This window comes from Lacerta agilis, chromosome 4, assembly GCF_009819535.1.
Source record: "Lacerta agilis isolate rLacAgi1 chromosome 4, rLacAgi1.pri, whole genome shotgun sequence".
In the NCBI taxonomy this organism is placed as follows: Eukaryota; Metazoa; Chordata; class Lepidosauria; order Squamata; family Lacertidae; genus Lacerta; species Lacerta agilis.
In genome coordinates this window covers 25,231,852-25,255,011 of record NC_046315.1, presented here as the reverse complement: position 1 = coordinate 25,255,011, position 23,160 = coordinate 25,231,852, and the positions used below count along the sequence as shown (strand labels likewise).

The window sequence follows — 23,160 nt, the reverse complement described above, 5'->3', positions numbered from 1 at the left end:
AACCTATGTTCCCGCAGCCTTGCTCTTTCCCCACTCTCTCCCAGTAAATCACTGCGACTCACCTGCTAGGAAGCTAGTGTAGCAGCTCCACCCCACCCAGTGAACCACTTTGGCACACAGCTCAGTCCTCCAAAAACTCACTACCACTAGATGACGCCCCCTTGCATCATCCACTACCTAAGGCAGCTGCCTCATTCTGCCTAATGATAGCATCAGACCCGGAGCATATGCTATCAGGATGGCTGCGGGGGGAAAAGAGCTTCCCCATGACAATCGACTCCTATCTTGTCCATAATGTTTGCAAGTAGTTGGAACCATGGTGTTCCATCTCTTTGTTTCATGTTCCAGGTGGTTGTTGGGTATGTGTCTGCAAAGTGGCTTTCAGTGGTATCCTTGTGGAGATTGCAATGTGTGCTGTGTGGTTCTAACTGACTCTATAGAGGGAACTGCTGTCTGACATCGTGGAAAGCCAGTGACTGAGCCCATTGTCATCCAACAAATTCGGATTCTCCTCATCCTCTCGTAGCATTTACCATTTTGAAAAGCCCTTCGGAGCCCAGCAAGAGAATTCACTATACCTTTCCTTTCCATTGGCTTCTGGATGAGTCAACACGATGACGAACACTTTCGCCCTCCAGTAGGTTTTCCATGAGTCCAATGGAGTGACTCCTCTGTTGCCCTTTCAGTAGCTCCTTCAGCAGCCATTCTGGAAGCTGCTCTATCTCCTCCTCCCGAGCTTCTGAAAAACTGCTAAGGGAAACTGGAGACGCAGCTGGCAACCTACGCCCTCCTAATGAAGTCTGCGCACGTCGAAACAGAGGGTCTGTTGTATCTGTCGGCTCTCTCAACTCATTCAGAATGCTGTCAGAACACCAGAAGGCAGGCATTGGCATTGTTATTATTATTATTAATTAACTAACTATCTCTTAATAATAAATTACCTATCATTAATTATTAGTTGCTGGCGGTAGCAGCAGTAACAGTAGAAACAACAGTAGATTGTTTCCAGACTGAGGTAACAGCTTCCTTTACAAGGCACAGCTGTATGCACACACACAATTCCTTTAAATCACATTTTTCACCTCAAAGAATTCTGGGCACTATAGTTTTTTTTAGCATTGCGGGGAATTGTAACTCTGTGAGGGGGTAAACTACAGTGCCCAGAAGTATTTGAGGGAGGAAATGTACTTGAAAGGTATAGTGTGAACACAGGGACACAACTCTATCTGTCTATGACCCTCACATTTTTCAGTTATCATGTGATTAAATGGGGAGGGGAGGGAAATGGAGGGCATAACAAGGTGAAGTGACTCACTCAGATTCTCACAGGACCTACACAATGGCACCACAAAAAAGAGAAGACACATTAACATGTCTCCAATCTGGACATTTCCTATATTAAACTATACTTAGAGTGGCTGGTTGGGCATAAACAAGAGGATTGTAGGGGCAGGGTGGGTGAGTCATACAAATATTTCTGCTTATTGTCAGCCTCCATAACATGTGCTGGAGAAGATTAAATGTAAATGGGCGAGTCAACAAGAAGCTGGTCTTGGCTGGTGTCCAGTGGGGTTGGAAGCCTTAGCGTCAGCTAAGCAGCATCATTTAATACAATCATAATTTCCTGGATTGGGTACCATAAGAGACGACCAACTTGGAAACTAGTGTATAGCGTTGTATGGCTGCCTTATGTGCGACGACTCTCCCAGAGACGAAAACAATAAATGCTAATCTATTTAAATTCACAAGGAGGCAGCATTGGACAAAGGCTAGGCGATAAATTGGGATGGCTTCTAAGAGTGCTTCTAGAATGTACAGTTTTAGTGCTACCTAGTCAATTGATTTTCCACTATAAGCTACAAAAATAATTACAAGCGACTCTCCATCGTTCTATGAGCATGGCACTATTTGTGTGTGAATATCCTGCTGTTATAACTACACTAGTGGGCGTAGCATAGTTGTGTGGCGACAGGAGTAAATGTGTGCCTAATCATGTCATTTTAGCAGTGGGCTTAAAAAAATGCTAGGGACACTTATTCATTTTAAAACCTTTTGCAAAATAAAATAAAATAAAATAAAATAGGTGAAAATGTGTTTTGTTACTATTTGTGTCCCCCCCCCAAAAAAAATCCTGGTAAAAGGATGCTGATGAGAAGGATAATAATGGAAGTGTGTCAAAGTGATTATGTGTTGCAATGGGGTGCAAATTACATGTCAAAACTATGCCTCTACAAAAAGAAACAGAAAAGTAGTGTGCTATTGTTCTGTTCCTACCTCCCAGAAAAGAATTGAGAAACAATGCAAGCAGCAGAGATACACAGAAAGATTCAAACCGCATCAAATGTCCATAGCAAAATTAACACACCTTCTAAAATCTGCATCTCAGCATCTGTCTTGGAATGGAATTGATTTTATGCATGTGCTGCTGTTTTAAACTGTTTTTTTAATTCATGGTTTTTAATTTTTTTAAGATTTAAAACAGTTGCATAACACTATTATAACTGGCTTATGAACACTCAACCCATATGCTTGATGAATAGCTGACTCTTCTCTTAGGAATACTTCAAACCTTAATATAATCAAGAGGAAACCTGAACAGGATTTGTATTCTCTCCCCCGCCCCCCATGCTTCTGTTAGGGAGGGTAGGACTGAAACCAATGGCTTCGAGTTACAAGAAAGGAAATTCTGACTAAACATCAAGAAGAACTTTCTGACAGTAAGAGCTGTTGTACAGTGGAGCAGACTCCTGTGAGAGGTGGTGGACTCTTCTTCCTTGGAGGTTTCTAAGCAGAGGTTGGATGGCCACCTGCCATTTATTATTTAGTTGAGATGCCAGCGTTGCAGGGGGTTGGACTAGATGACCCTCAAGGTCCCTTCCAACTCTACAATTCTAGGGTCTCTTTTGTTGGCAGGGTGTTCCACAAAGTGCATTCCATGCCATGATTCTAATTGCATATAATTGATAGTTTGACAAAATAAATACTTTTTCATCCCTCCCAAAATTGCTATTATTTATTTCTTCGCTTTTTGTATGGCAAAAAGTTAAACCTTTGTTTTATCTTTCTTGTTCTAAGAAACCAAGTCAAGGAACTCTCCTTCTCAGGCAGCACTGGTGTGTGTGAGGAGCTAATTATAATCCGTTGCACGTTCCCAAGCAAAGCAGAATGAGCAAACAAAACAAAAAAGGGGGGTGGGGATTTTTGCCGTAAGATTGTGCATTAGTGGTATAGAATTCATGAAGACGATAGAACGTGAAGAGATCATGTCTCAGTGAAGAAACTGTTTGTGTTAGGGTTTGAAAATTTTGACGATTCATAAGACAGCAAAAGAACAGCATTTTGTACCCTGACAACAAGCAAATAGCTTCCAAACAGTACTGATCAGCACTGCAGTCACTCTTGGACTCCGTTTGCACTCAAACTCCTTTTATTATTATTTTTTAAAGCAGGTCATGTTTTTTATTTATTTATATGCATTGAGAGTTTTTAAAACAAATCCTCCCCCCCACCACACACACTTCTTACCTGCTAAGTGTGGATGTTTCTAAGTGTCCTGAAGCAGAACTTGGTCTCACTCTTCTCCCCAGAGGCATTCTGGCACCAGAAATAATACCAGAATACTACCCTTCCCAGTGCCAGCAACTGAATCTCACAATGCCACTGCTGTTTCCGCTCCCCTGCCCTGAGGCAGGCAGCAGTGGGTGCCCACTTTGTTCCTAAGATTGGAGCCTGCTGGTTAGATCTTGTCTGTCCAGAGTTTGCCACAGCTCAGGTTACTTAGCACCTCCTCCAAGTCCCAAAGCATCACAGGCTTGGGAATTATGCATTGCAGCACCCTCAGGGCACAGGTGTTGCTAGGTGCTTGAGAGACTTGGGAAACATGTGCACATTTGTATACCCTTTGCTAATATATATACATTGATGGGAAAATGGGGGGGGGGGAGCAGCTGCAGTACTATAAAAGTGACATGTAGAAGGGCCCTGAGCTGTGATTCTCAAAGGTCCTTCTACCTACCCGAGTATCTAGTTCTGCCACCAAACCTGATAAAAGCAAGTTCTTCTGAGGCACTGTAGGAGTCGGAGCTTAAGTCAGAGCATATTGTTTTGACTGTAAAATTGTGCTTTAAATGTATACGGTGTGTTAGGCAGCCTCGAGCTGTCCTTTAATGTCAAGCCAGAACTTTTATAAATTCAATATTTTAAATCCCATTTCCACCAGGTAGCTCAGACTGGCATTCATCATAGTTCTCTCCCCTCCATTTTATGCACACTACAGCCTTGCTAAGTATAGGTTAGCCTAAGAGTGACAGGAGAAGGTATCCCCACATCCTTTTATTTTTATTTATTTGCATGCCACTTCTAATCCAAAAGGCTTTGTCCTCATCATAAGCCTGTGAGACAGAAAAGACCAAGAGAAGCTACATTCACACAATACATTTGAAGCCCATGGCTTCCCCCACCCCCTCAGCCCTGGAAAATGTAATTTACCCCTTTCAGAGCAACAATTTCTAACAACCTTAACAGACTAGAGTTCCCAGGAGTCATTGGGAGAAGCCATGTGTTTTAAATGCATGGGGTGTGTACATTCTCTTTTTAATTATGCTGTTTTAAAAGTGCATCTTATATTTGACTTCCGTTGGTAATGTTTCATTTTGAAACGTTAAAAGATTTTCTTTGTATGTTACCTTTGCTGCGCTAGATGTGCATTCGGTAGTTGACCCCCTTTCTAATGCTTTATTTTGAAATCTTTAACATTCTAGTTTCCTGTTAATTTAATTGCTTTTAATGTTTCCGTTATATTTTACTTTCTTCAGTAATGTTTTATTCTGGGTTGTTTTATTTTATGTTATATTGCAATATTGAAATGTAATGAAATACAACAACAACAACAACAACAACAACAACATGGTAAAAATTAAGCGCCTGTTGTTTGGAACTTGACCTCACACCTGCCTAATAATAACAGTAATAGTAGTAATAATAATAATAATAATAATTTATTAATTATATCCCACCCATCTGAATTGGTTTCCCCAGCCACTCTGGGCGGCTCCCAACAAAATATTTAAAACATGATAGAACTTCCCTAAACAGGGCTGCCTTCAGATGCTTTCTAAAAGTCAGATATGGTAGTTGTTTATTTCCTTGACATCTGATGGGAGGGTGTTCCACAAGGTGGGTGCCTCTACCGAGAAGGCCCTCTGCCTTGGATTGTCTCTGGCCTTTTGAATCTTTGTTGGTTTTCTGAAACTTGATTGCTGTCATTCTGGTCTGTGCTAATTGCCTCTGGTCCTATCCTGCAGAGATCCAACTTCATCCAGATGTAGATACCTGACCAATCAAAAGCCTGTCCCTGATGACTCCAAACATCCATTTTGTGCAAGAGCTGCTAGTTCAGGAGGGAATATTCACTGATAATGTTTTTAAATTATCAGGTACCTAGAAACCAGAAGCTGGGCCCATGATATTGTAGGAGGTGTCGATCAGAATTTATTTTGAACCACCAATCTGAGTGCAAATTATCCCCAAGCTTGTAAAACAAAAGGATGTAAAATGAGGAACATTCCCTATGATTTAGCTTACAGTTCACTTTAAGGTAAAAAGCTCATGCAAAGGTTGTGCGGACCCAGGCTAGAAACATGTGAGGAATGAATGTGAGTGACCTAAGCCCACCTGACCAGTTGAACTGGCGAGAATCTTGGCAAGGGAGCTGCATATCCTGGCATGCTAGCTCAGGGTCAGGTCAGTGTGACCCAAGAAAGCTATGAAGCTGTCAACTAGGGAAGTGTGTTATCTCTTGGCAAAGGATCTAAAATGGAAGGATGGAAGCCATGCAATAAACTGCCATCGTATACTTGCAGCATGTGCATCTCGTGTCATAAATCATATCAGAACAGTTGTTTTAATTGCTCCTATGTCATAGACGGCTTATTTTTGACCAATTGGGGCTTCCCACATAATATATGGCTTGTCTTTTGACCAATAAGAAATTTCCATGTCTTCTCTGTGAGAGAGGAGGGAGAGTGACTACAAGCTATATAAGCCTGGACTGAGCTGCATATTTTGCCTCAGTCTGCTCAGACTGGGGACCATAACTTACTGGTAAGTTATGAAATAAAGGTGATTTTCCTTGAACTCTATTTGTCTGTTGTTTATCAGAATACCCCTGCTTACTTCACTATGATGGTGGAACATGCTATGAAATTTCTTAGATGTTAACGGTTCAGCTCCAAACATTGGCATGCTCTGCTCAGCCCTGATTCTTACCCAAAATGAAAGCAAGGCAAATGGCTACTTAACCTGTTGTGATGGAAAACAGCTGTGAACTTACAGCAAGAAAGAAGGAACATCAAAAGAGAATTATGGCAGGAAGCAACATCTTCCTGCTTCTGACTCACCCCACAATTTCTTCTGGTGCTGAAAAACTGAAACGATGAGGGAGAAAATCACATGACATTCACTTTTGCACAATCACTTCTTTGCCTGGTGAGGAACACCATACAGTCAGTTTACAAAAAAAGGAGAGGAAGAATGTGCAAAACAGCCCTAAGTGAATCCAGAATGTCCTGTTCTGTTTTATGTTATACAAAGCACAAGCCTTGGTTTTTAGATTTGTTTTTTCATCCTCAATTAATAGCACCAGCCAGCAAATTCCATTATGATTCACAGAGTGTTCCAGTTAGTACATTTCATATTGTAAGTGAAATGTAAGAAAACCACAACTACCTCAATCTGAAGGCTTGTGGCACATATTAAAAAAAAACTAAAGAATTTGTGTAATAACCTCAGGAACAGAACTGGGTTACAGTGCTCCAGCAGCAGCTAGCGCAGTGCTGTTTTTATTGCTCATAATCTGTGTTTTATCTATCAGTGCTTAATTGTTGTTGTTTTTTCTGAGAATGAAAATTATTTCAGGGGAGAGCTAAACTTGGCTCAGGCCTGTGCAGGCAGGCTGATAATAGGCAACACTCCATCTGGCAGATATTTAGTCATCAAATCTCAAAGGGAAAATAGATGGAGAGAGAAATATATCAACAGTAGATAGCTGATAACGGCGTGTAAAGGTAGTTTGACTATGTTTGATAGTTGTGATATAGCAGAATACATATAGGACACACAGAAATACACAAACACACACAGAGAGACAGACACACTTCATAATAATTTAATGCACAATATTCCTGCCTCCTCTCTCAGGCAAAACCAACACACTGAAGCCATAATAACCACACCTACCGCCTCTGTAATCAGCCCTACAAACAAGTCCTCATTTTGGTTGATGCATGCCATTTTCATTCCTGCCTTGGCAGTATTTCTGCAGCGACCTCTCATTGCCAACTGTAAATCATCAGCTATTTTTCTTGAATTGCACAGTCATCTCAATATGAACAGTAAGTGTGTTACTTCTTTTTATGGTGTCAGTTACATTGCTGGTTAGCTTGTTGCTGAATTCTGAACTAATCTTGTTGCTGAATTCTGAGCTAAGACCACAAGAAGAACCCTATGAGACCTACTGCTTGCGTTTCACAGCAGCTGGTATTCCAAGGATCTGATTCTGGAGGTAGTGCACAGCCACTATGACTAGTAGCCTTTTAATCAATGAATTGCTCCAAGCCCCTTTTCTCTGCACCAGGCATAACATTAACAACCAATCCCCAACACACACACACACACACACACACACACACACACACACAAATCAATACATGGAGGACACAAATCAATTATTCAGCTTTCAAAGGCCACGGTAAAGAGATGCATCTTCAGTCATTGACGGAAGCTGTAGAGATGATGCAAGATGCATCTCTGTGAGTAGGGAGTTCCACATTACTTGGGCCAACACCAAGAAGGCCCTCTCGCAGGTCACGGCCCACAGAAACTCTGAAAGTAGAGGAGCCACCAAGAGGGAGTCATTTAGGGCTTTAAACATTAGTGTAAGCATCTTGAATTGGGTTTAGAGCTAATAGGCAACCAGTGTGGTTATTTTAGAAGTGTTGCATGGGTTCTCACAGTAAAGGTAAAGGTAAAGGGACCCCTGACCAGTCGCGGACAACTCTGGGGTTGCGGCGCTCATCTCGCTTTAATGGCTGAGGGAGCCGGCGTACAGCTTCTGGGTCATGTGGCCAGCATGACTAAGCCGCTTCTGGCAAAACCAGAGCAGCACACAGAAACACCGTTTACCTTCCCACCAGAGCGGTACCTATTTATCTACTTGCACTTTGACGTGCAACTGGTAGGTTGGCAGGAGCTGGGACCAAGCAATGGGAGCTCACCCCATCGCGGGGATTTGAACCGCCAACCTTCTGATTGGCAAGCCCTAGGCTCTGTGGTTTAACCCACAGCACCACCCACTAGTTGTATCTTTCGAATCATTTTGAATAACACATTGCAATAGTCTAATCTGGCAGTTAGCAAAACATGGAGTGGTCAAGTCATCTCTGTCTGAAGGGGGCCACAGATGGTGAACCAGCTGGACCTACAATAAGGCACTCCTAGCCATACAGGTTACCTGTGACAATAAGTACTTTTCAGGGACAAAAAAATAAATAAATATGCAATAGATGTGTGGATGCAATTCATGTGTGGATGTGGTGGTGGGAGTACTCAGTCTTCATTGATTCTGGAATAAAATAAAATGTTGCGTGTACACAGCCTTAACAGATTTATTTGGGTTCTGTTCCTAAATTGATCAGTTTACAAAGCAGCAAACATAATTTATACATAATGAAATACAGACTCTTAATCTGACCAACATGGGAAGGTGTAACTTCAGAGGAATAAAACAGCTTTATGCTGAGGAAGGGAACTCAAGGAATTAAAACTAGGGCTACAATATTTAGTTACCAATCTGCTAGAACAGGCACATCCAACTCCCAAGAGGCTGAGATCTACTCCCAGTATAATAAAACTGGCAGTGATCTACCCATTGTCATTAGAGGGAGGAGGAGCGTGCGTGGTGTGTGTGGAAAGGGGAAGATGCCCCAGAGTTCCTGAGCTTGTTGATCTTTTTTTAGGGGGGGGGGGCTAACCATTAACTACGACGCTAACCAGAATACTATAAAAGCTTGCCCTTTTGATGCTACATAGGGACAGAGCGAGGGGGGTGGGTGGGGCGGGAACATTCATTATATATTGCTTTTAATCTCGTGATCGATAAGGATCCTGTGATCGACCATAATCATCCAAGGATCTACCTGTTGATCGCAGTCTACCAGTTGGACATCACTGTGTTAGAAGATAATTATTTTTCTATAACACATGTGTACATAATCTAAAAACAAAGGGAATACTTTGCCATCAAAACTATTATTTTCACTCATTTCCAAATTTAATTGTTTAGTTCATTGACTAAAGGCAGCAAACCCATTACCCCTTTCCTGGGAGTAAATCTCACTGAACTCAATGGGACTTCCTTCTGCGTAGACAGATAAAGGCTTGCACTGTAAACATCCATGTAGTGTAAAACTCATATTATTAATTGACTTAAAGGTCATAGTCCAAATTAAAATTTCTGAGATTCAGAAACCAATATAATCTAGTAGAAGAGCAAAATTAAAGCTAGAATGAATGTTCTCTTTTTCTAATCTATTTTTTAAAAAGATTATCGTAATTATTTTTTATTTAAATTGCAGTAGCATTATAACAAGGAAATGATAATAGGGCAGGGAAAAATATTTGATTTGCAATATATGGAATATGCAAGATCTTCTCTGATTGCAATGAAAGTTCCTGAATCCATACTATATTTCCAAGGTCAATGAGATGGTAGTACTACAGTCTTTTACAATTTCAAAAGAAAACCTAAAGTATAAGAAAGTTAGGTGTAGCTCTTCAAATGGTTTACTATAAAGAAAGACCACAAGGGTATTCAAGTGTAATTCAGCCTCCTAGAATATTGCTGAATTTTCTCCTAAAAGCTATTAGACACATTTGACTGGATTTTCTTCCGGCTTCTTCGATGAGGAAGGCCTTTGGAATTTCTTGTCCCCGCTGACCCTTTCAAGGAAGCTCTGAAGGATGGTTTTTTCTACACAAACAAGTGAAAGAAAATGTGTCACTAAAGCTAGAATAACCAGACATACGCAACATCAATAATTATTTCACATTAGAACAGGAAATAGGTGGGATATCAAAGGGTCAAATCAGATATGACATTAAACGCATCTTTGCTTTTTTGTAAATGTTCTGTTTGTTTTACATTGGGCTTTTCTTTTTTAAGCAACTTGTTCCCTTGCTGGATCAGGAAGAGCTGACTGGACTGGATGGACTCCAAGGGGTCAATTACTCTCCAGTTTTACCACTGCCTTTCGGTACAGTATGTCAATGATTGTGTGGGATGGATCTTAGTGTACTGAGGAAAGCAACAGGAATTCTCCCTTATAACTAGTTTAAAAGAAGCCATTACACTGGTACCTCGGGTTAAGAACTTAATTCGTTGTGGAGGTCCGTTCTTAACCTGAAACTGTTCTTAACCTGAAGCACCACTTTAGCTAATGCGGCCTCCTGCTGCCGCCACGCCGCCGGAGCACGATTTCTGTTCTCATCCTGAAGTAAAGTTCTTAACCCAAGGTACTATTTCTGGGTTAGCAGAGTCTGTAACCTGAAGCGTCTGTAACCCGAGGTACTACCGTAATGTATAAGAGGTAGAATCTCCTATCAGTGCGGCCCAGTCCCATGGCTTGACCCTTGCCTGGCACCTCATTGGTCTCTCTTGGAACTGTCTGGGCCTGCAACTGTTTGCCTTCTCTATTTTGCTGGGCATAGCTATGGGCCCAAAGCAGCCGGGGGGTGGGGGCGGACAAAAATCAAGATAGTTGGGCAAAGGCACCGATCCTCTTGCCACTTTCCCCAATGTTCCAGTCTTTGTGTTTCTAAGCTCTCTTGCCCATTCACAGTCACTCTCATTCAGTCAATTTTATTTACACTTCACCCATTCACTTGCTCTTCCATTTGCTCACTGACTTACTTACCGGGATACCTGTAAAAATTATTTCGTATTTATATTTTGTAATTCTTCAGAAAAGTGGCCTATAAATAGTACACACACCATTCACTAATTCACTCACTCAACCAGTCATTCCCCCCACCCACTCATTCACTTGCCCGCTCTTTGTTAGCTAGGGCTTTTGGGTGGTTAAGCTACTGGTGACGGCATAAGTGTCCACCTGTCTAGGTCTTCTAGAGTGTCAGCCCACCAGCTACCTAGGACACCCAGTCATCCATTACACCAGGAGAATGTAAAAGCAACACACCAACTACCTGGAAGCAGTAAGCGGCTCAGGTAGTAGATGAGCTCAGTGAGATAGACCTTAAGCACCAAAACCCCGTAGGCCAGTTGTGTGCACATTAGATGCAAAGACAAACTTAATGCTGTGTCTAGTTTGTCCCAAACTCTGTCTAGTTAGCCTGTAACAAAACAATCCTTCTAACCAGAATAAAATCAAGATATAAAACCACAAGATACCTAATAAAAATAAAAACAACAACCCAATAGCCCCCCCCCACACACAAAAGAACACATTTTAAAAGGGCATAGGCTGTAAATTGGATCAATCAAAGGCCTGGTTAAAAAGGAACGTTTTTGCCTGGCGCCTAAAGGTGTATAATGAGGGCACCAGGCAAACTTCCCTGGGGAGAGGATTCCACAGATGGGGAGCCACTGCAGAGAAGGCCCGTTCTCGTGTTGCCACCACCCATCTGAGAAGTGCCAGAACTGAGCTCCGGCTGAAAAAAAGCCCTGGTCTAGGCCCATGCCCACTAGCAATCCCTAGAGCCTCCTGTCCTGACCCTTCCTCTGGTTTCTGCTGAAAACAAGAATATGTTTCCTGTTACTCCGACTAGGCAGTGAGATATATATTTTTTGTGATAAATGAGGTGAGTGAGCCAATTGTAAAATTACGCCCAAGCGTATGCACCCTGAGCAGCTCTAGTTTTTCCTTCCTTGTTACTCCTCAGGTCCTGCCACACACACCGCCTGCTATGAGGCAATGTGAGAATCCGGTTTTCTCCAAATGGCCAAAGGATGTGACAAACGAAGGGGATGGTCAGTAATAGGACCAGAGGAGGACCAGGGCAGGAGGCAGCAGTTGTGAAAATCATTGCATCAGCATTGGGCATTACCTATATTTTTCAGAGGAAATCCTTCTGGGCTTCCTATAGGAAATACCTGGAAAATAAAAAATAGGCTAGGAATATGTTGTTGTTTTTCCTTGACAGAGGGTCTGTGCCTTTAGCGGCTGCATGAGAAGCAGAAATTCAAAAGGTGCAGCTTTCCACCTGTTACTGCAGGGATGAGGAACCTGTGGCCCTCCCAGTGTTGCCAGACTACAACTCCCAGAATCCCTAGCACATTGGCCAGCTGGCTGGAGCTGATGGGAGTTGGAGTGCCATAGTTTCCCTTATCCCTGTGTTACTGTGGCTCCATCTGGAGGAAAATGGAGCCTGCTGAATTTCTGCCATGCACAGAGCCTCTTTCAAGAAAAAAAAAGAATACATGGCAATAATCACAAAGCAAAGAAAAGAAAAAGAGCACTGCCCTGTAATCCTTCAGAGAGAAAACCCCAGAAAAACCCTACAAAGCGGGAGGGGAGATGGAGAAAATAACTCACTGGCTTCGTATATAGTCACCAAAACAGCACAGATAATTCGGCCATCACATCAAACTTAATAGGAGGAAACAAAGATGCCTGGTGTGCTTCTGTCACTAAGTAGACCTGGATCTAGTCAGCCACCTGGATGGGAACAGCTAGGATATCATTCTAGTGATGCATCATCCAATATCCCAAATATGATACAATTCTCTGAGTGCCATTACTTTTGTAGCCAAAAAAAGAGTCATGCACAAGATGGAGGTATCAGCAAACCAGGGGTAACCTTGAGGTTTTTAGAGAGAGAGAGAGAGAGAGAGAGAGAGAGAGAGAGAGATGAAGGAGAAGAAGAACCCCTCCCTTCAAACAGCCCAACGAGGGCTGAGCATACACCCAGTGCCCACAGAATCCTTTCTGCCGGATGAGTTAAAAAAAGAAACCCCGAAAGCTGGAAGGAAAGGGGAATGGAACAGAGAGACGGGGGGAAAGGCAGAAGAGGAGACACATAGATATAAAGACACATGCAGTTGCTCTCTTGGTAGTAGCCAGCCACTGTCCATTCTCTCTCAGCAGCCAGCAACCAAATGCTATCTTGGGCTGCATACGCAACATACATTTAAAGCACATGACTCCCCTGAAGAATCCTGGGACTGTAGTTTGTTAAGGGTGCTGGGAATTGGAGCTGGGGGGGGGGGTAAACTACAGTTCCTAGGATTATTTGGGGCGAGTCACGTACTTGAAATGTCTGGTGTGTATGCAGCCTTGCTCTCCCCCATGGGCTCATTCATTCACTCTTGCATCAGCCAGCACCTGCCCGTTCACTTGCTCACTCACTCACTAGTCAGCAAGCCACCCATTCACGTATTCATTCACCAGCAGGCTCTCTGTTGTTCCGTCTCTCACACAAGCCATTCATTTGTTCTCTCACCAGCAGGCAGAGAACAAATCTCTCCCCACCTGCCTACCTGTTCACTTGTTCTCTTGGCAGTTGCCACTCACTCATTTACTCGGAGTAGGGAGAGCTTTGAAGTCTCCCCTCTCCAAACATACACGTACACACAACATTTTCATGCAAGACCCCCAACTTGTCCCCATTCTTTCCCATCTTCAGTCAAAAACACGCACAGCCAAAACAATAACACAAACAGAAAGATAAATCAGCAAACTCAGAGGAACCTAGAGGTTTGCAGAACTAGGAAAGATCTTTAGGGAGAAACCCTAGGGGTAAGTAGAAAATAAAACCAAACATCCCAACGAAGACTGGTGTTTGAGTGCTGACTGACAGTTTAAGGGTGGGACCACAGGAGGGAGAATGGAGTATCCTGGAAAAGGAAGATGGAGGAAAAGACACATAGATTTAAAAAGTAAGGAGAGAATTATAACATTATCTGGATAGGTCATGTCCTGCTTTGCATTGAGCATGTCCTCATGGATGGAAGTTAGAACAGCCTATAGACATCAATGGGCAAATCCAAGTTCTTAATGTAGCTGGATTTGGGCACCAGTACCCCACCAATCCTTTAAAAAAAAACCCAAAAGGTAGCAGTAGCAGCAAAGAGAAAAGCTCCTGCTGTTTCTAACTCAGTTAATATTTAAGGTGAAACATGCATTTTAAAAAATAACCAGCTAATGCAAATTCCAAAGCAAATAATGTCAAATTGTCCCAATACTGGAAGTTGGAGAGGCTGTGCTTGGGACAAGGCAGTTTATGACAGCTTTGCACTGTAGATCACACTAAATACTGCAGGTGGTTTACAACTCAGGAGTGTTGTCCAGATGTATTAGACCACTACTGCAGTTGGGAATTAGGCGGAGGCTGATTGTAGTATACAACAACCCTGCAATGTTAATCCACTGCTTTTATCTCCACATTGCATGTTGGGCTGAGGAAGTAGTCTGCAACAGCATTGTGTTACGTTATATATCCCTATTACTACAAGTCGGAGGGCTGTGCTGAGAGAGTAGAGTTGGCTTCCTCCAGTGAGAAATCCCCTCTTAGGTCAATCTACTTAATTTTCCTCTCATACTTCCTCCCAGGTCAATTCAAGTACTCAATAGCATGCAGGAGCCTTATGCTCTACTGACTGCCATGCAAACTGGTGACCCTTGGAAATATTAGAAAACCAAAATTGTGGACATGGACTCAAATTGCAGCAGAGACTCCTGTCTTTCATGCTAACTTTTTTTTTGGGGGGGGGGTTCTACCTGCTCAGCCATGGATGGCTACACACACCCAAGATACACAGCAACGTTTTGTTGCACAGCCCCACTTGCATCATTTTAATCTTCTGGGACATAGGGCAGGAGAGAAATATTATGACTAATTTGATCATGTACATTGTTCAAACTATCCTGGTCCTACAATCTTCCCTGCAGACAAACACAGGCACAGAATCTATAGTAGTTGTACTGCATGTTTTAAGTCTCAAAACTTAAATTCATTTAGCTGAGCAAACAGAATCAGATCAGCTCTACAAATGGAAAAATGAGAACACTTAAAAGATTTTGTCATTCAGGAAGTCTTTGCTGTTTTTGGCTCCCCCAATGCCTATTACAGAGTTTATGATCCTCTACCCTCACCTACCTGGTTGAGGCGCTCTGTCCACATACGCTTTAATTTCTTCTGGGTCTAAAGAATTCAAAACAGCCAGGATCTCATTATAATCTTTCCCAAAATCTCTTTGGTATGTGGTCAGATGTTTGGTATGTTCATGATTCCAGATCTGAGCAAAAGATACTGAAGGAACTGTGAAGAGAAGCCAAAAAGAGAGAAGTGAAACCATGAAATAAAGAAACTACACCACTGTTCCCCCGCCCCTTCCTCTGGAATGCTCTGGCTTTCCAATTCCAAGTTTTGCCATAATAATGGCAAAGGATGCCTCTCAGGTGGTCTGCTGTTCAGGAGTATCCACAATGGCAGTGCATGATTCTGATGGACTTTTTCCTTATAGGTCAATAACTCTTATGCTGTGATTTCTACTTATGGAACTCAAAGATGAATGTAGCCAATGACACATTTGCCTATAACAAGCACTAGTGTGTAAATAAAACCACAAATCAATATGCAGGACCTAACATTTCACAAAGGCAGGGACTTAGTTAATAATGATCTACAATTTCCAAAGCACATGTACTTTTTCAAATGTGCACTTGTTTTTCAGTTATATGGAGTCTAGAATTCTTTCCTTGAGATAGTACTTGGTTTGCCTTTTTCAGGCACTCAAACAGCACATAATTGATAGCTGTGAAAATACAACTTCCCTATAATAGCATGTAATAATTATTAGCCCTTTGTGAAATGTAGTCAACATGTTCTCTATTCAATATTGCCTGCAATGCCGCTTTAGGGGATATAAAGAAGAAGATATATTTTCTTTTCCTCTTTTTAGACAGGGAGAATACTGGAGTGAGAGGGAACCTATTTTAGGTTAAATGGTGGATTGGGTTTCTCTTGTTGAATTCTTAACTGTAATGCTTAATTATACTGATGTAAGCCACCTTGGATATTTGTCTTGGAAATATCCTTTAAAAATAAAAATAAAAAGTTCTTTAAAAATAAAGCAATGATAGAATAATTTAGTGGTGAGTTTCCTTGAAGCTAACCACATGTGCCACCTTGCCCCTGTGATTGAGGGGGCCCAGGGCTACATGATGTCAGTGCCCCCGGCGGTGTGCAGACATCATCCATGCATGCCATGGGGCATGCTGACGTGCATGTGGATGGTGTGCACCACCCATGGTGTGCACACGTGGCCGGTGGAAAAGTTTGGGGGGCCCGGCCCTCTTATTTGAAATTTTGGGAGGGGCCTTGGCCCCCACGGCCCCCCATACTTGACGCCATGGTTTCATTGTGATGTATGCCAAGACCATTGCCTATTTCATAGTAAGAGCAATTCTCCTATGCAACCTACTGGGTCAGAATGGCTCTTGGGAGAAGAAATCTTCCTTCTCTCGTTTTCTTTGGAAACCTCAGCATCACTGCTCAAATATGTAAACAAAGCTAACCTTGAAAGTATTGTCTGCCCATGTTTACAAGAAAATGGGGTTCAATGAACCAAATTCCAAAACTGGGCTTCAAACCCAGAGTTTCATCTATTCTATTGCACCCAAAGATATCCTCACCAGCGCCTTTCACTGGAATATGGCGCTTCGCATTACATCCATATTTCCAAGTATAGTCTCTTAAATCCGGAGAATTGACTTGGGGTTGGTAATGATGCCTGAATTCAGTATCTGGTGGCTTGGGGACTAACATTTTCCAGTCTGAAGGAGCAGGAGCACCATCTCTTGGAGCACCTGAAATGAAAGAGTAATGTTGCGGCAAATGTAAAGAGGAAATAAATTTCTTTTTATAAGAAATGTGGAGGAGAAATCACGCAAAAAGCAAATGACAGAAAGCCACATAGGCTGCAGTCCTATACACACTTTTATGGGAATTAAGTCCCATGGAACTTAATGAGGCTTACTTCTAAAAAAGTTGGAAGGGACCCCAAGGGCTCATCTAGTACAACCCTCTGCAATGCATGAATCTTGACTAAAGCATCCATGACAGATGGTCATCCAACCTCTGCTTAAAAACCTCCAAGGAAGGAGAGTCCATAACCTTCCAAGGAATTCCGTTACTCCGTTGAACAGCCATAAAGTTCTTCCTAATGCTGAGTCAAAATCTCTTTTCTTGTAACTTGAAGCTATTGGTTCAAGTCCTACCCTCCAGAACATAAGACAAGCTTGCTCCATTTTCCATGTGACAGCCTTTTAGATATTTGAAGGAGGCGATCATATCACCTCTCAATCTCCTCTTTTCCAGGCTAAACATACCCAGTTCTTTCTGTCATTCCTCATAAAGGTTTTCAGACCCTTGATCATCTTGGACATATGCATATGATTTCTTTACCAAACATGAGACTCTTAATCTCAGGGTCATGTGTTCAAGCCCCACATTAGGCAAAAGATTCCAGCACTGCAGGGTGTTGTGGTCCCTTCCAACTCTACAATTCCGTGGTTCTTTGATTGTAGGACATACACAATCTAAGTTAAATGCCATCTTCCATGCCAGACTGAAGATGTTTCTGACTGAAACATGCCTCTTTGGCTTTCAATTATAGATGCAGCCGTAAACCTCAACATGACCTCAATAATAATGTTGTCAAAGAATGAAGGGAAGCCAAAGTCCTCACCTGGTTGTATCCCTAAATAATCTCTTGCGTAAGCTGTTTTATACTGTTTTTTTAATACATCCTCGATATCTTGCTTACTAATAGGTTTCGTCCAAGGTGAAAAACTTTCTATAGATATTGGTGTTTCCTCTCGAGGCATTTGCCAAATCAGGAAGCGCTAACAATGTAGAAAGTGGGGAGGGAAGGAGAGAGACTGAATATGAAAATGCTGATTAAAAATGCATTTCATATAAACCGGTCTTCTACTTTATTATGCTCTGTTGTTCAATAATCATTTTTTCCTCTTTCTAAGGAAAATACCTAAAAACATGTCAGATTAAACCACAGTTAAGAACAAACTGGTTTAATAACCACAGTGAATAAGCAAAGTGCTCAAAAGTTCTTGCTGAGTTCCTCCTTGGGCAACCATCGGTCCATCTAGTTTTAGTGCAGAACATAAAAGCTAGATTGTTAACTGAAACAAGAAACTATGAACATATAATGCTGGTCCTGGTACAACTGCACTGGTTGCCAATTAGTTTCTGGGCCCAATTTAAAGTGTTGGTTTTGAGCTTTAAAGTCTTTTACGGCTTTAAAGGACCACCTTTCCTTATAGGTACCCACCCAGACCTAGAGATTGCCATCTGTAAACAGCACCTTCAAGGGAGGTCTAGAGAGCAGTGACAAGTCCTCTCTGCAGTAGCTCCCCATTTATGATGGAATGCTCTCCCCTGAGCGAACCATGTGATTGTTTCAGTGCCAGGCAAATATGGTTTTTTTATTTTCCTGCAACAATGATATATCACACACTGCATGACTGTTCCAAATTCTTCTGAGGCCAAACTAGATGTGACATTAAGCATACAATGGGTTCCTGTGGGCTTGGCTTTTGTTTACTAAATCTCAGGCACTGCAACCCCCTCAGCAAAACCCAGAGTGGGATTGCAGCTTGGAGAAAGAGCAGATCTAACCTTTTGCCTTGACAGTGTTTTAAATCCAGATTGGATTCCCCAAAGCTGCAACCTGCCCCAGAAGCAAAGTAGCTCTTAGCATGTTTACTTGGCGTCTCATTCAACTCAAGTGAAACTTGCTTCTGAGTAAACACGCATAGAGTTGGGCTGCATGCTTCTGGTTGCTAAGTCTTTCCTTTCCCCTGATAATCCTCTTTGACGATTTGGTTTTCCAAAATCAGATATTCTCCAATAGGTCACTTCATGTAAAAGTAAAATGCAAATCACATGTAAAACCTTGGGAAGAACAAGTGCATTCCTTACTTCTCCAGGCTGAGGATTGTGTCTCCTTATGCCTGATGCAGAGCCAGTCCTTATAGGTTCAGTCTTGGAATAAGGCTTCCAACAGAACTCATCTCTGTAGTTATTCCTTCCAGTAGGCTCATCTACTTGAAAGGGAATGACATGCCCTTTACCTGCTCTGGCACTGAAAGAAACAATTGAGATGTTAATGAAATACAGTCATGGCTGCTACCTTTCAACTGCTCCTGTTTTAAGTACTGTACAGTCCTTAAGAACTGCCTTACCCTAGCTGAGTATTGTCTTCACACAGAATTGGCAGCAGATCCTCAGGGTTTCAGATGGGGGTCATTTCCAGTCCTACTTGACTTGAACCTGGGACCGTCTGCATGCAGAACATATGCTCTGCCACTCACTGGTGGAGGAAAGGAGGGAAGCGCACTGCTCCCTACACCATCAGGGAGGGGGTACCATCGTGGCCGCTCTCTGGCCACCTGCCACGAACCTCCCCCACCACGCCTGGCACCACGCCCCCAGGATGCACACCACACCCCCAGGACACGCACCAGCCATGCCCCCGCCTGCTCTTCCCCCGGTGCTGGAGCATGCAGCTTCGCCACTGCTGCCACTGCGCTGAGGCTTTACTTCCATTGGGAAGGATAGGAAGAAGTGGATGCGACTGGACCAGAAACAAGGGAGAGGTGAGAAAGGGACCATAGCTCAGTTGTCGAGAACATATGTTTTGCATGCAGAAGGTTCCAGAGTCAGTTATTGGAATATCCAGTTTAAGGATCAGAGTATGTAGAAGACTTGCACCTGACACACTGGATAGCTGCTGCCAGTCAGAATAGACAATTGGACATTTCAGAAAGGAAGTGCTTTAAAGGAAAGAATTGTGAATGGAAGGAAAGGGAGCAGTGAAAGCAAAATTTGCTAGCTGTGATGGTTTCATAAGATGGGTGGGGGAGTTGGTCTTACATATGTTGCTTGACTACAAGTCCCATCATCCCTGACCATTGGCTATGCTGACTGGGGTTGTTGGAAATGGGAGTCCAACTACATCTGGAGGGCCAACTCTGGTCTGCCAGCTTCTTGTGCTGTTTTTGGTGGCATACTGCATGTGGCAAGGCAACCTCTAGAAGACAGCAGGAGTTCCCACCTGCCAAATGTCTCTACGTGGACATTAAAAGTTCAGAGACCCTTCCAGCCCAGAATTTCACAGCCTTAAACAACATGTGTACTCCAGACCCAAAAGGTAACAGGGGCTCAATTTCTTGTTGTATTCAGGGCAGAGGGTTCTATATAGTCTCCAGAGTGAAGCATTTTAAATATTATTTCCACATGATAGTTATAGGGACAAACTACTTGTTACTTTACACAATCTTTTATCTTCACTTTCCCTTTCTAGTGGTGCTGATCAGATACAGCATGGGGAAGATAATGGTTTAAGATACATGCTAATAAAAGGAGCCAAACAGCAATTTTTTTTAATGCTTGGATGGTTTGAATAAGTTAAATCGGTATCATCTTACCAATCTGCACCAGCATCTGTTGCAGGATTAAAGACAAAATCGTGTCTCATTGTCGTTTCATAAGGATCCCACTTTAGTCTGCCTACTAAAAACATCAACTGTAAGTGCTATAAATTCGAAACACTTACTAGTCTAACTTCTTTTTACTAATCAGTAATGAAAAAAACAGTGGGTGAACTATTTCCCCAAAAACTATTTGAAGGTCTTGACACCAATGGGAGCTTGTTTCTCAATGCAAATAGCAGCCATTGGGAAGGGGATCAGAACCACAGGGGAAAGTCCTCCTTTTCCCATGAGGTAAACCTGATTGTGATTGCCCTTCCCAAAGCATATTATTTCCTTTTTAAAAATAATAACCATGCAGCAGTTAGTTGCATGGTTATTGTCATATTGAGGTGATCACAGATACAGAAAACAGCCTTACATTTTAGCCAGTTCACGAAACTGCAGATTCTGCATTGGCTTTTCTCTCTCTCAGAACCAGCCAACTGGCACTCTGCCTTTGCAAAGAACCTTTACAAAAGCAACATTCAGGATCCATTCTGATTTGATTTAAAGAGACAGTACCCTACCCCTTCCAAGAACTTTCTGCCACTTATCAAAGTGTTCTCATATACTATTCTCATGAGTTGTAGAATTATACTCACAACAACCAACCATGTAACAGTGAACATAAACTGTGAGAATGGTAAAATAAAAAAATAAGAAATCCTCTCGTGTGTATTCCAAATTAAATAAAAATAAAAATTAGTCTCATCCTCAGAATCAATTGGATTTTTAAAAGCTTCATTTTGACTGGACTGTGTCCATAGACAGCCTATGTGCCACTTAGGTACTTCAATTTTTTTAAAAAATAATTATTATTTTACTAAATTTACTTCTTTGAGCAATGTTGCCTGCAAGAAAAGATGTGTGAATGAGTAAAACAAAAGTTCTGGGTTACTCATCCAGTTGTTTGAATATTATTTCCAAATTTGCTAAGACTTGCAGGAATTCAACTGGTACATTTTTTTTCTGGAAAGCACCAGGCTTGAATGCCAGTGGATAAGAAATTTTATTTTCCCCCCGTCTCATGGTACCCGATTTCTACCTTTAAAAGGGCTTTGTGTCTATGTTTACATTATGTTTACATAGGCCCACACATATTCAGGCGTATATATATTTAGCCTCAGCTCAAAGAAAAGCATTCTGCTATGTGACACTTTGTACATTTCTATTAATTAAATAAATATACTAATATGCAATTTATATTTTTTTTAAACTTCCATAATTCATATTTATTTTGCCTTTTGTCTCAGGAGCTCATGGTGGCCTTTCCCCATCATATCTTCACAACAACCCTGTGAGGTAGATTAGCTTGAGAGAGAAAAGGTCCAAAGTCACCCTGTGACCTTCATGGCTGAGTGGGGATTTGAACCTGGGTCTTTACCAGTCCAAGACCAACACTCTAACCATGTGGCTGGTTACCAGCAGGGCCTGCTCAAGAAATTTTGGCACCTGAGGCGAACCATGAAATGACTAGTTATAACTTGAGATAGATGAAGTGCTAGTATCCAGGGCCAGCCCACCCATGAGGCAAGGTGAGGCAACTGCCTCAGGCGGCAGGATCCACAGGGGCAGCAGATCCAGATGTAGATCTTTATTCCCCTCTTGGCCCTGATGTAGATCTTCACTCATCCCTTTTTCCCTGGAGGAAGGGGGAGGGGAATGCCATTTTGTGGTCTGTCTGCCTCAGGTGCCAAAATCTCTTGGGCCTGCCCTGATTACTAGCTTGTATAGGCTATTCTAAAGTATTCCAAACACTCCAGGCATGCATAATATTGTGACCCAAACCATGCATAACACAATCAAACCAATATATGGCCCCCGCTCCCACTCAAATTCAACCTAACTCTTGCTTCCTCTACCCCCCTACCCCGCCCCATAGCAAAGTTATCTGGCAAGAAGCTAAGGGCAAAGAACTTCAAGGTGGCTAATGCGCAAGCTCCTTTCCTCGCGCTTGCGCGTCCTGCCGTTCTAGATTCCTCCCCCCCCCTCCTGCTCCCGCCCCGCGTTCTAACCCTCTGAGCTAAGCGCGGAAAGATTTCTCACCCGGGGGCGACGGCCGCGCTGACCTGGGTCTCCACGGGGGGACAAAGGGAATGCAGGCCGGTGGCGGCGGCATGGCGGTGCCATGGATGGGCGGCAGGATAGGGCCGGCCTCGCGCTCTGGGGGCTCCATGCGTGCCGGATTAGCTCCAACCCAACCGAGCGCTGTATTCCGCTGCCGGCGGGGGGGGAGGGGTGGCGCAGAAGAGACCGCCCGCGACACAGGGCGAGATGGGGAACGGAGGATGCCGCGCCAAGACGGGCGGCGGAGCTGTCGGGAGGCGGCAGGGGACACCCTGGGCGCTGCTGCCCTTTCGGTTGCCCCGGCGCCGGGCTTGTTATTGTGACCAAGGGAGGGAGCCGGTGACTTTACACCCTTTCCTGCCTCGCCAGCAGGGCAGGGTGAGGTTTCACAGCAGGAGGGCAGAGAGGGAGGTCGCCTCTGGGGTGGCCAGAGAAAGTGGCCCTTTTAAAGTCCACCGCAGCTTCGGCCTCAGCAAGTCCATGGTTTATTAAGATGCCCGACGGCTCGTGTGGTGGTGGTGAT

The 23,160-nt window shown here is 43.0% G+C and overlaps 2 protein-coding genes across 9 annotated transcripts in view; both read right to left on the bottom strand.

The window, feature by feature from the left end:
- LOC117045428 (WD repeat-containing protein on Y chromosome-like) overlaps positions 1-858 on the bottom strand; it is a 29,916-nt gene extending 29,058 nt beyond the window's left edge. The window contains exon 1 of the mRNA XM_033146454.1: positions 579-858. Coding sequence (XP_033002345.1) covers positions 579-650 — 72 coding nt within the window. The 5' untranslated portion in view covers positions 651-858. The remainder of the gene's footprint in view (positions 1-578) is intronic.
- An 8,728-nt stretch (positions 859-9,586) lies between these two features.
- TEX26 (testis expressed 26) lies at positions 9,587-22,798 on the bottom strand. 8 transcript variants are annotated; one of them, XM_033146448.1, is made up of 8 exons: positions 22,617-22,798; positions 20,526-20,610; positions 19,018-19,180; positions 17,765-17,921; positions 16,710-16,883; positions 15,172-15,333; positions 12,121-12,166; positions 9,587-10,027 (listed from the first exon to the last, which is right to left on the bottom strand). In XM_033146448.1, the coding sequence occupies exons 1-8, from the start codon at positions 22,744-22,746 to the stop codon at positions 10,000-10,002; spliced, it is 945 nt and encodes a 314-aa protein (XP_033002339.1). In that variant the 5' UTR covers positions 22,747-22,798; the 3' UTR covers positions 9,587-9,999. The 8 variants fall into 8 exon arrangements, with proteins under 8 accessions (XP_033002339.1, XP_033002337.1, XP_033002338.1 ...); XM_033146446.1 differs by lacking the exon at positions 12,121-12,166; XM_033146447.1 differs by lacking the exon at positions 12,121-12,166 and having other exon boundaries at positions 20,526-20,607.
- Between the last annotated feature and the right edge of the window lie 362 nt (positions 22,799-23,160).

Excerpts from the sequence above, each read along its gene's own strand:
- TEX26 (XM_033146446.1), bottom strand. The coding sequence starts at position 22,746 with ATGGAGCCCCCAGAGCGCGAGGCCGGCCCTATCCTGCCGCCCATCCAT. Across the intron at positions 19,181-20,525 it reads ACAGATGCTGGTGCAGATTG|TGCCAGAGCAGGTAAAGGGC; the intron begins GTAAGATGATAC and ends TGTTTCTTTCAG. Across the intron at positions 16,884-17,764 it reads TTATTTAGGGATACAACCAG|GTGCTCCAAGAGATGGTGCT; the intron begins GTGAGGACTTTG and ends CTTTCATTTCAG.